Here is a 13,070-nt window from a genome sequence, read left to right as displayed (position 1 = left end):
TCTATTCTTTATTCAAAAGGTGAAGAGCTTGTGAAGTAAAATTCAGAGCTTTTGCTGCATAACAAGCTAAAGAATTAATGTTCATACGATTCCGTACAGCCAATCCAGGGACTCCTAAGAGAGAAACAGCTAAAGAGATATATTCAGACCTACTGAGAAGAGAGACAAAAGCATCACAATCATTAGTCAATTCAATATTGCGGCGATATCGAGAGCGGGATAAATGATGCTTCTTAGGTAAAATGATGGACAAACGGCTTAAACAGCAAGGTGTGCCATGGCTGATGTATTGGCACATGGTAGGGGAATTCAGCATTCCTTGTGGTAGGACTTTCCATTGGTACCGTTCCGTGGGCTGACTATTACCACAGGAACGGTAAAAGCAAAGAATTTACGATCTTTCTCCTGTAGGGGAATGGAGAAAAAACAATCTTGCAGATCTATTATAGCCAATTGATAAGAATGTGGAATCATATTTGGATTAGGCAGACCACACTGCAAAGGCCCCATGGGTTCAAGGATTTGGTTTATTTTCCTTAAATCCTGGAGAAATCTCCATTTGCCACTCTTCTTTTTTATGACGAAGATGGGTGTATTATAGGGGCTAACTGAAGGCTCAATATGGTCTGCCGATAATTGTTCATTCACTAATTGTTTTAAAGCAAGTAGCTTTTCTCCCGTTATGGGCCATTGTTCCACCCATACAGGACTGGTAGATTTCCAGCTGAGGGGAAGTGCAAGCTTACTCATTAAATTGAATGGTAGCTTGTAATTGCTGTAGTAAATCTCTTCCCCACAGATTGAGGTGGATTTTCAGCACACAGGGCTGGATGTAAGCAATGGTTTCAGAGCTATCAGGCAGAGAAACAGGCAGCCACTGTACGCTTTTGGAAAAGGTTTGGGGGCCACCCACACCCCAGACTGCAGAGGCAGACTCAAGGGGCCACGTGGGGTCCCAGCAACTACTAAAAATTACAGAAACGTCTGCGCCTGTGTCAATCAAGCCTTCCAGCACAATACCATTGATTTTATACTTACGAAGAAGTTTCTTTTCACCAATCCTCTGGACTACAGCTAACAGCTGTGGAGGGAAAGAAGAGAGCTCGTGCAAATTAGTATCCATAATAGAAGCAGTAGGATGAGAAGGGAGCACCACCAAATGCGCCCAAGACTCACCCTTTTTTAATTGCATGGGCATATGGCTCCAGAGTTGAACCATTATTGTGCCCACATAGTCAGGATCCAGAACCCCAGGAATAACCTGGATTCCTTCTTTTGCCGCAGAAAATTTGGGTAAAATTAAACCTGCGACTTTAGGAGGCAGTGGGCCTGCCAATTGAGTGGGCATAAGCACAATTTCACCAGGTAAAACAGAGTCTTTGGTCTCCTGATTGATCAAATCAATAGCAAATTCAGAGGGTGTATTTTTGGAAAAGTTTGCAGCAGCAGAAGCTAAAGGTGGAAAACTCTCTAATTGCCCTGGCCCGAGAGTGGGGCCGCAATGGAGTTTCCTGGACTCCTGCATTGATTAGCCCAATGATAGCCTTTTCCACATTTCGGGCATTTTTTGGAAGGTCTAGTTTTGTTGGCAGCACCATCCTTGTTTGCCCCCCCCCCCCGCCAGGGGCTCTGCATTGCTTGGCAAAATGGCCTGGGCGCTTACAATTAAAGCAATTACCTGTAGGTCTATTGGTAGCTTGGATTGCGCCGGCAAGCAAAGACATCGCATGGCTCTGGCTACCGACATCCGCACAAGCTTGAATCATATCGGCCAGGTCATATTTAGGGCGATGTATAATTGACTGCAATGCTTTCTTGCAATCGGTGTTTGCGTTTTCAAAGGCCAATTTTCTCATCAATTCATTTTGAGCTGTAGTGTTATCAATCTGCCTAGTGACTGATTCTTTCAATCTATCTATAAACTGATGGTATGGCTCCGAATGCTGTTGTTTAATATTAACAAAGGAGCTCAGCGGTTGCCCTGAAACAGGGACTTTCCGAAAGGCGCGTTGTACACAGGTCGCGGTGCGACTAAAATGTACAGGTGTCAGCGTCGCCTGGGCTGGTATATTATCATACTGACCAGCACCATAAAGTTGATTGGCAGTATGCTGTGGATCAGACAGGGCTGATGCGCTATGTTTAAATTCACTCTCAAACACCACATACTGAGCTGGGGATAAAAGCATGCGCATCAGGTCTTTCCAGTCCTGAGGTAGCATTCTGTAACCAGTTGCTATGCCTTCTAGCATTCCTGTCACATAAGAGGATTTTAGACCAGAATCAGTAATGGCTTTCCTTAATTCTCTCATTACAGAATAAGGAAGTGCCTCATAAAAAACCTGCTGTTGAGCAGTTCCAGGGTTTGAATAGGTGATAGGGAAAGCAGACGGCATTTCACCTGGCCACTCAGATTCCTCCTCTAAGGACAGGAGCCCTTTCTGCCTGGCCAAAGAAAGCGCAGCGCGCACAGCTCCTATAGAGCAAACAGGGGCTGTGGCAGGCGGAGGAGGGATGGGGGGGGAGGATGCAGGCTGAGGAGGTTGAGACGCAGGGAGGGATTGGCCGGGCTGCAAAGGAGAAGGAGGCAAAAGCTTTGGGTAAGGTGGGGGATTGTCTGCGATGGCTAGAAGTGCAGGGGCCGAGGGAGACACCCCTAATTTAGCAACGGCGTCTGCACATTTCTGCCAAGTGAGCAGACAATGAATCGGAGCCCTTGGTTCAGTAAAAAGGGTCTTTCCGATCTTTTGCCAAGTCTCTACCTCCAAAGAACCTTTCTCTGGATAGGAGGGATATTGTCAAGAAATCTCACATAGCAATTGTTCAATTTCTTTTAAGGAAATATTAACACCCACCTCTCGCTGTCTAACTAAATAAAGCAATTCTTTAGCATGCTCCTTTTGGAATTTAGTCAATTCCCCTCCCATACTCACGAAGTAGCGCTCTGAGACTTTTCCAGTCGAGTGAAGTATGAGGGCTGGCTGCGTAAGGGATCTGGCACGTCGGGGGTCACCAGGTGTTGGGTTGAAAATCACGACAGACGAGTGGCAGGTGTCATATGAGAGGCGTCTCTCTGGGGCGAGCCCCGGGAACTCTCTTTTATTGAATATTACAAACATTGCCACAGGTGTGCTTGTGGCTGATTGGTTGATACAAACACAAAGCATCTTTTTGCTGATTGGTTAACATAGGTACAAGGCGGGAATTACATATGAGCATTTATCACTGATAGATCAAAGGATGAGAAATGGAGCTGGAACTAGACAGGCATGAAACCTCCTAATTAAATTATAACTAAAGATTAATATTGAGAGAACATAACATGAAAGAATACAACAATCACGTTCCGTAGATGTGGTCAGCAAAGCATTAAGAACAGGTCAGGGTACACTGTTTCATGAACTCAATGGGAACTGTTCAGAACATTCTCAGACTCTTGTGCAGAAGCAGAGAAAAGATTATGAGCGAGACTTCCCAGAATGCAAGAGAAAAGAAGCAATAGTTCTCATAGTAAGACTTTATGCCACAATTATGTGCAGTAAGAGAACTGCAGAAAGAGAACTTCCCTTCATAGAATGAATGGTAAACGTTCAGCTTTCTTAGAGCACAGAAATGTCTGTCAGAATGTGCCTGGTTGTCCTCAAAGCCTTTTGACCAATGGGATTAAAAATAAAATGCAAACTGAGAAGTAGCTCAGGGAGATGGGTTCAATTGTTCTCTTTCATGCTCCGTAATGCTGATGTTGCACTTAGGAGCACAAAGATTTTGGTTCGGCAGCATCAGCAAAATGAATCTGACACTATAATACTGAAGTGTAGATTCCTGTTTCTTTTGCTTAGGCTACAGCACAGACACCATGGAGCACACATCATTACTGAACCGCCCTTCAATTGGAGCCTGAAAAAGAACTGAAAAACCAAAAAGCATTTCAAACTTTAAGTAGAACACACACAATAAAAAAGAAATTATGACATGTTTTCCTATGACATTGCAACCTCTGTTGCAATTTTACTTAGGAATCCAGCTCTCATATGTTTTATCTTATTCCATCTTTCTGCCAATCATTCAAGTACCAAAATAATTTCCCTATCAATATACAGAAATGTTCATTTTCCTGTAAAAATTCTTAAACAGTAACCAAAGCAATACTAGATTCAGGTAGATAGCTGTGTTGGTCTGACAAAGTCGAAATAAATAAAAAATTGCCCAGTCCAGATACTTCTGTTTCAGTGTATCCGAAGAAGTGTGCATGCACACGAAAGCTTATAACCAGTACAAATTTAGTTGGTCTCTAAGGTGCCACTGGACATTTTTTTATTCAAAGCAATACTGTTTATGGTCCTATAAAAATAAGGCTAAACTGTAAAATTCCTGCAGAAGTATTTTATTCTGAGAGAGAACAATAGACTAACATAAGAAACTGCATACTAAAAGTTGTGACATCCAGCTTTGTTAAATCAGCATTTAGTTTTAACACTCTTTGATATCAGAAGTGATCGTCGTAATGTTCTGACTTAACCACAGTTCCCTTGTTAGTATTCCAACAACTGCCTCTGGCTTTACATACTCTGCCTTAGTGCTGTGTTGCAGGGCAGCAGCTGAAGAAGGAGCAAAAAGGGTTTTATTGTGTGTGTGTTTCTTTGTGGCTGATTAGCTGCTCTCCCTGTGCAAAGGTCAGAGGGGGCAGGGTTTGTTCCATCTTTTTTTTGATTTAGGGGAGCTAGTCTCAAACGTTTGTTGGGGGAGACCTAGGGGTTTTTTTTTAGGGGGGGAGTTATTTGTCCTGTCTTCACGCTTTTTATGATGGAGGACCGCTGTAGCCACCCCCAACGACACATTCTCAAGATGGAGGGGGAGGGAACAGCTGCAATCACCATCTTGCCATCTTGCCAAAGGTTGCAGGCAGCTTTACCTGCAGCAATTGCATGTTGATTGCCCTCTTAGAAGACAAAGTCCAGCAACTGGAGGAACGTGTAGCTACGCTCCAAAGAATTAGAGAGCTGGAGCTCTTCTTGGAAGCAACAGAGCACACCGTCTCCACCAAGGAGGAGACGGGGGACTCCCCTGAGAAGGAGGCTAGTTCACCAACACAAGAGCCAGATATATGGAGAAACGTGACTCAAAGAAGTAGGAGGCCCAGGGTTCGCTCTGATTGTTTAGAAATACACAATCGCTTTGAGGTCCTCTCCCCTAGCATGGAAGACGAAGAGCAGACTCCATTTGAGGATCTCTCCCTCATTACAGTTGATCAGGTATATGAAGACGAGCAGCAAAGTCAGTCCTCAGGGAATGTGCAGGCGACCTTGGAACGGACAGCTCACGGAAGAACCCTGACCAAACCTAAGCGGAGGCGTGTAGTGGTGATAGGGGATTCCCTACTGAGGGGAACAGAAGCAGTGATCTGTGGGCCTGACAAGATGTCTCAGGAAGTGTGCTGTCTCCCCGGGGCTAAGATCCAAGATGTAACTGAACGACTGCAAGGAATCATAAAACCCACTGACAAATACCCCTTCCTCTTGGTTCATGTGGGAACCAATGACACTGCAAGCAATAGCCTCCAGAAGATCAAAAGAGACTACGAGGCTCTGGGCAGGAAATTGAAGCAATTAAATGCACAAATTGTCATCTCATCTTTCCTCCCAGTTGAACAATGTGGCCCAGGGAGAGAGGGAAAAATAGTGGAAGTGAACAGCTGGCTTCGAAAATGGTGTAAACAGGAACGGTTTGGATTCTTAGATCACGGACCGCAGTTTCTTGAAGATGGACTTCTGGCAAGCGATGGGCTGCACCTCACAACAGTTGGGAGGAATGTTTTTGCCAAAAATCTCAGAAACCTCATCAGGAGGGCTTTAAACTGACTAATGTGGGGGAGGGAGACAGTGCTCCTGAAGGTAGGAGTCTATCAATTGATGAAGATGATCATCCAAATGTCATAGACCAAATGGAGCAAACAGCACGCAGACCTAGTGGTGGGAGGGAAAAATCCTTAAACAAGAGACACGGGGGAATGATTAATGGACTTCAATGTCTGTACACTAATGCTCAAAGCATGGGAAATAAACAAGATGAGCTTGAGCTCTTGGTGCAGCAAACTAAATATGACATAATAGGCATCACTGAAACCTGGTGGGATAAGTCCCACGATTGGAATGTAATAATGGAGGGATACAATCTATTTCAGAGAAACAGACCAGACAAGAAAGGAGGAGGAGTGGCGTTATATGTCAGGGATGTGTATACCTGTGAAGAGATCCAAGATTTAGAACCTCAAAGCCAAAGTGAGAGCATTTGGGTCAAAATTAAGGGAGAGAAGAATAACAGTGACCTCATTGTGGGAGTTTACTATAGATCCCCAAGCCAAACGGAGGACACAGATGATGCCTTCCTGGAACAGATGGCCAAGCATGCAAAAGGAAGGGAGATAGTAGTAATTGGGGACTTCAATTATCCGGATATTTGTTGGATGTCAAACTCAGCCAAGAGCATAAGGTCAAACAGATTCCTCACTGGCCTTGCAGACAACTTCATTGTCCAGAAAGTGGGAGAAGCAACAAGAGGAACAGCCATTTTAGATCTGGTCCTAACCAATGTTGATGACCTGGTTAGTGGGGTAGAAGTGGAAGGATCATTAGGCGCGAGTGATCATGCTCTTCTGAAGTTTACTATACAGCGGAAAGGAGCAGCCAAGCATACTAGGACTCAATTTCTTGACTTTAAGAAAGCTGACTTCATAAAACTTAGGGAAGTGTTGGGTGAGATCCCATGGACAGTAATACTAAAAGGAAAGGGAGTTCATGATGGCTGGGAGTTTGTTAAGAGGGAGATAGTAAAAGCACAACTTCAGGCAATACCAATGAGAATGCTTTCTATCTGGAACTAACTGGAATGCTTTCTATCTGGAACATACATGGTTGTGGTGTGTGTGTGTGTGTGTGTGTGTGTGTGTGTGTGTATTCCTGTCACATTCTCAGTGGTACAGAGTGGTACTGAGTACTGAGTATGGCTGAGTGGTACTGAGTATGGCTGTGCAGTTTTCTGCAACTTGAGATGCTGCATAGCCCTTGAAAGGGCTTGGAATACCGCTGCCCTCAGCTGCTTCAGACCTTACTTTGTCATTCAGCCCTGCATAAGAGGCACAGGTAAGAGATGCTCTAGCTTCGGGGGAGGAAAAAATTGGTGAAAGATAACGTACATGCTTCAAGAGAGGCAGGAGGTTCTTATCTGCTAACAATTTTACCACTGAAATGAAGAAGACTGAGATGGAAGATTACATCAAAGTACAACAGACATGGTATGTGGAATGGAATGCGATGGAACTGAAAGCGGGGGAAATGACTTTTTATTTTTTTTGCTCTATGTGATTAACTAATAACCCTCCCTTTTAGAAGATCCGTCACAGCAACTAATTGCAAATGGGACTAAATATGAATTGTGGGGGAATAATTTGAACTTAAAGGTTTTACTCTGTGAAGGATTTGGAAAGAAGGAGGGCTCTCTTGTGACGCAGTAAGAATGGAGATTTGATACGAGACCTGTGTTGCAGAGGTTTGGTCTTGGGGAGGGCAAGCCGAAGATTTATTACTTACAAGGAGATTGTGATCTGGAAGGGGCAGCCCTCCTGGAAAAAGACTAATTTATGATGCAACAGGTCGGGAAAGTTAAAGAGCGAGCTTTTAGACTGTATTTCATCGGAATGACAAAATGGCAATTGCTTGCTTGAGCGGAAATGCCTGGATTATTGGACGAGAGCGAATTATGAGAGAGCAGTACAAAGCCCACACAGAAACACAAATAAGACTGTTTTTTTTCAACCCACTTGCGGAGCAACTCGGAGATGAATGAAAAGGAAAATGAGGAATGACAAGGATTGAGAAGACGGGACTGGAAATATCATTCTTAAGATGAAAGCAGCACAAATATTCGAGGATTGGACTCTTGCCGATCGAGAAGCATGGGTACCCCCCACAAAAAAAATTAATTTGGAAAACAATTGGATTACATGATATGTATTGTTATAATTTGGATTAATTGATTTGATGTGTTTAATTTGGTAATATGAAACTTAATAAAAATTATTTTAAAAAAAAATTAAAAAAAGGAATGGAGCCGATCCATCCGGCATTGCGGGGTTTGGGCTAGATGCCCCTGGGGTCCCTTCCAATTCTGATTCTCAGTCTGACAGTTAAGGAATTGGGATGGGCACCAATGCTCAGCTTCATATTCTCAGCTTATACTGAATTCGGCATGGTCCCTCAGGCTGCTGTGTCCCCACCAAGTGGAGAAGGCTCTGCAAAAACAGAAAAGAAGTTACAAGCAGACACTTCAGATGATAATACAAGTGATAATATAAGTGTAATTGAAACAAGAATTTTACCAACAATTAAGTATATTCCCCCCAAAAAATGTTCATTATTTTGAGCCAGAATCGGTCTCCAAAGCAGTTTAGAATTAAACTCTGTGGGCAAGTCTTACATAGCCAGTCCCGTCAACAGAGGCCCTGCCAAAGGACTTTTGCTTGTGTGACAGGGCTCCTTCCCCCGCTCCCCAAAATTAACTGGGAGGGGAGAATCCCCAGAACAGTGTGTGGGAGGAGAAGGGGGGGGTTTCTATCTGGCAAGCCATAATGTTTGCACAGATAGAACAACTGGAAGAGAGTGATGTTGAATTCTACTTTATGACAAGATAAAACCTAAGTAAATGAGGTTGTAGATATTGGGCAGAGGAAGAAGGCAGGCTCACATGGTAGGAGGGCTCAGGTTGTAGATATTGGGCAGTTGTAACTGGAAAAGTGTGCTACAAACCATCACCCTTATTCCTTGACTGATGTTGTCTATTTTTTGCACTTTATGAATAATCTGGGTTTTTAAAGTGTTTTTATTCATGCATGCTTTTTTCTCTTTTGCCTGCAATTGATCTTATCATGCCTCATAATGGGGCAGAAAAGTGGGATTAAATGTTTTTCATAAATATTCTAACAAGGGACACAGCTAACAATCTGGGATGCTAGTTATTCAAAAGTGGAGCATATACAAGCTTTCACATTTTAAAACAAGGATTACATTTCAGATTATCTAATCATGAACTGTAAAGGAGACGTAGAGATCTAAATAGAGATTATCTATATTTAGTGGAATTTTTATGAACATATACTTTTAAGGATCTTTCAAAAAACTATGGGAATAAAAGTCTTATAACATAATAGGGGATGTTAAAACAGTACAGTAACTTCATTGACATCACAAGGTTGCTGCATGTTGGTTCAAATAATAAAAGAGCATGAAAAAATTCCTGTTTGTTCCATGAAGCTAGACTGTCCACTATGATTATAAGCCTGCACCTAGTAAATGTGGAGGTTTCAAGAGAATTTACTGTAGCATGGACTAATTGGATGCAGGCCTGTAGCCTATGGCTGCAACCCAGAACTCAGGTAAGCATATTTAACTTCCATTTAAAGTAACTAGGGTGCCAGCTTCAAGTTAATATTCCACTGACAAATACCTATGGAGGAGTATATGTGAAAAATTATTACATTCAAATTCCTAATCCATAAGAATCTTGCAGAAAAGATACACAACAGACAATACAGAGGATGGTGATATAACAGCAGAATGCAAAGTTACAGAAAAATATATCACCAAGAACAATAAGGAGTACAGACAAGCAGACAACAGAGACGTAGTCTTTTTCTTTACAATACCTCATGTATTTGATAGAAGTAACATCAACTTGTAAATCAACACCCAGACAATGTTCCAGTAAACTCAGAGTTTCTTCCCACCATTTTGCAATTAGACTAATAATATTGTCGTTTTGTTGTATCTTTATAGATTTGTCGAGTTTTCTAAGCTATTGCTTGTTTACTACTAAGACTTCACTGTGCAGCTAATATATGATGTATGTATTCTCACTGAAATGGAACCATTTCAGCTGGAAATAGATGTTGACTATATATCTTGTTTTATCTTATCAGCTTGATAATCGATTAAGCCTCTTTGCAGGAAGAAACGCTGAGTCCTTATTGTGGAGCATTTGTCCCAAGTGATATGTTTTTCTGTGACTTTGGAAAGATACACAAGCAACAGACTGAAATCCAAAATCTGTATTGGCTGACATCTGTTGCAATGTTTTTCATGTCTGTTCCTCCACAGATACTCTCCACTTTAAAAAACTGCTGCATAAGAAAAGGCACTACATGGTGAACTTTTATCTAGTTAGAAAAGTTACAAAAGCTTAACAGAAGAGATGAAAGATAATTAAAGTTACATACTATGAACTTTAATTTTCATTATGAATATGTTACCTCCTTTGGTAGTGGATCCAAAAGATGGCATTCATATTTGCAAAGCAACATAGCTACTAGAATTTGAATCTCCATGATAGCAAACCATCTAAAATGCAAACAGTACAAGTAGATAAAAACTGACTTGATCTCAGGAAACATCATCTAAAATTCTGTTACAATGCTTCATTCTTTATTAATTTTTTTACACCACCATTCATCCAAAGATCACAGGGCAGTTTACAACATAAAAACACAAAATGCATAACATAACAATAATAAAAAATACCCCTCCCCAATTTTTAAAGAGACATATAGCAAAGAAACAACTTTCCAAAATATACAGTAGACTTGATTTATCTTAAAGCAGATGTTTTCAGCCACTTGTGTGTAGATAACCATTTGCACAATGCCCCCTTTGGTTGCACAATGTGGGAGGGGGGTAGTCTGTGTGGGCTCATTTCATGGGTAAGACAGTTTTGTCAATGATGGGATAGTTTCAAAACCTGAGTAATACAAACATTAGCCCAGTTTGTATTAGGAGTAGTGTGTTTATCTGAGTGCTTGTTTTGTACTAAAAGGAAGTAAAATTCAGTAAGTTTCTTAGGCCTGCTCTTGGATACATTCAAATTTCAAACTTGAAAAAAAAGGGTTGCATCTTTTTGCAATTTAACTTTGCAAGCTTTCCCACAATTTTTACAAAGATACTGTTACATCATGGAATGTTTGTTGTATTCTAATTCTTACAGTGAAAGCCATCAACAACAAAATGTTGACACAGTGCACTTTGTGAGAAAATTTGTTCACACCTATACAAATGGATGCAAAAGCTATTGTTTCAGCTAATGTTTAACATTGCATCCTGCAACATCAACAGAATGCATTGTGACCAAATATTGAAATAAGTATACAGTGGTACCTCGGTTTATGAACTTAATCCTTTCTGGAACTCCGTTCTTAAACCGAATCTGTTCTTAAACTGAAGTGCGCTTTCCCTAATGAGGCCTCCCGCCACCGGTGCCCTTCCACTGTTTGGATTCTGTTCGTAGACCGAGGTAAAGTTCACAAACCGGGACACTACTTCCAGTTTTGCGGAGTTCGTAAACCGAATAGTTCATAAACAGGACTGTTCTTAAACCGAGGTACCACTGTATGGAGCAACTGAAATTAACTTTACACAGCTTCAGAAGGTGGCAAGGAAACTGTAAATTCAGAGAAACTGCAAGACATTCCTACATGCCACATTATCCAGCACTGCCTTTACCATTCAACTTTGGAAGACCTCCATCCAGGTATCTGCTGTAATAGCTTGTAACAGTAATAAACTTTTCAATCCTTTTTGAAAAAAGAAAATCATCTGTGAAGCTTTGTTGTTAAGAGGGAATGAAGTTATAGGAGTAGAGTCACTCTCTAAAGAGTTTAAGAAATAAACTCCGGCTGTTTTACTGACCTTCCTGGACACTGGTGTGCTCCTCCTCCAAATGCCACAAAACCTTCCAAGGAAACATTTTTCTCTAAATTTGCTTCTTTCCAACGATCCTGTGTGATGAAAATTCCCTTTCTCAAAATCAACTTTGTGGTAAATAAGCTTAATAACAAGCATGACCTTCTATTTGGCTAAGCACGGAGTAGGAAGCTACTTTTGTGAGTTTATTTTAAACATTCATAAATTCTAGATCCAGAAGAGAGATAGCAGGGAAGCTTAAAGTGCAGCAAGTGCTGCTGCAGATGTTTTAACACTCAAAAGCTTCTCTTAGAATCCCAAGAATCCTTGTGATAGTAATGTAAACAAGAACTTGGCTCTCATTTTAATAAAAGGTGTACTTTCAATACCCATGGTTGTGGTTATTTTTTAAATAATTCTCCTTTCCCCAATAGTGCTTTCCTCAGTACAAGCTGTTATGACCTTTAGCCATGCCTAAGGAGAAGCATTCGAGTTCCTCTATGGTAGGCAAGTCCAACCTCAAGTAGGCTGTGATCTACCAACAAGTATCAAAAACTGGCAGTGATCTACCACCCTACAAAGTCATTTAAGTTTATTAAATATGAACAAGTACGGTAACTAAACAAGTGAGAAAAGTCAAACTATATTTTTATATTAGTTTGCACAGATCTGAGGAACCAGCTTCTCTCTCTCTCTGTTAACTCTTTCCCTTCCTTCCTTCCTTCCTTCCTTCCTTCCTTCCTTCCTTCCTTCATTCCTCCATGTTCTCCCTCCCTCCCCCTGCCTCCCCCACACACGGCATCCTCACTCTCTCCCTCCACCTCAGTCTTTCTGCTTCTGGAGCTTTCCGTTCAATCATGTTATTGCCCCCAGCCCTAAGTTATTACCCCGCAGGAACACCCTCCCCACAAACATCCCAGCCCTCCCTCAGGGCACTGCGTCCCCCCCACAGAGCGCAGTGCAGAGCAGGCATCGGGGGAGGAAGGCAAGCCTACTTCCATGGCTGGAGGAAAAGGAGGAGGAGGAGCTCAGGCTTGCATGAGACTGACAGTAGCAGCAGCGGCTGCTGCGTCCCAGGCTGCAGAGAAAGGCTTTTCTTTCTCAGCCTGCGACTGATGAAAATAGGCCAGCGATTCCCAAGTCAATCGTGATCAGCGTGTTGGAAATGCCTGCTCCATGAGAACTATGTCCACACAGAAAGTCAGTGCCTTGTAGTGATTCATGTTGGACTACAACCTGGAAGACCAGTGTTCAAATTCCCAGTCAACCATGAAGCTCCCTGGCTCCCTTGGGTCCATCACAGTGTGGTGGATGACCCTTGCTCCAAAAAACATGGTCAAAATTAAA

The 13,070-nt window shown here is 42.0% G+C and overlaps 1 protein-coding gene and 1 long non-coding RNA gene across 6 annotated transcripts in view; one reads left to right on the top strand and one right to left on the bottom strand.

The window, feature by feature from the left end:
• LOC308472536 overlaps nucleotides 1-13,070 on the top strand; it is a 188,134-nt gene that overhangs the window by 45,314 nt on the left and 129,750 nt on the right. The window lies entirely within an intron of this gene.
• Nucleotides 1-13,070, bottom strand: part of CYP39A1 (cytochrome P450 family 39 subfamily A member 1) — a 77,332-nt gene that overhangs the window by 15,673 nt on the left and 48,589 nt on the right. Inside the window, exons 10-12 of one of the 5 annotated variants that reach the window (XM_080997431.1) lie at nucleotides 11,730-11,818; nucleotides 10,301-10,388; nucleotides 7,337-8,287 (exon numbers count right to left, since the gene is read on the bottom strand). The exons of 2 other annotated variants lie outside the window; for them this stretch is intronic. In XM_080997431.1, coding sequence (XP_080853557.1) covers nucleotides 8,216-8,287; nucleotides 10,301-10,388; nucleotides 11,730-11,818 — 249 coding nt within the window. In that variant the 3' untranslated portion in view covers nucleotides 7,337-8,215. Of the gene's footprint in view, nucleotides 1-7,336; nucleotides 8,288-10,300; nucleotides 10,389-11,729; nucleotides 11,819-13,070 lie in introns of those variants that run through there. 2 more of the 5 variants (XM_080997433.1, XM_080997434.1) reach the window with 2 other exon arrangements.

The sequence above is a fragment of the Podarcis pityusensis genome (genome assembly GCF_964106645.2).
Source record: "Podarcis pityusensis genome assembly, chromosome: 3".
Lineage (NCBI taxonomy): Eukaryota > Metazoa > Chordata > Lepidosauria > Squamata > Lacertidae > Podarcis > Podarcis pityusensis.
This window is presented reverse-complemented; position numbering and strand designations above follow the sequence as displayed.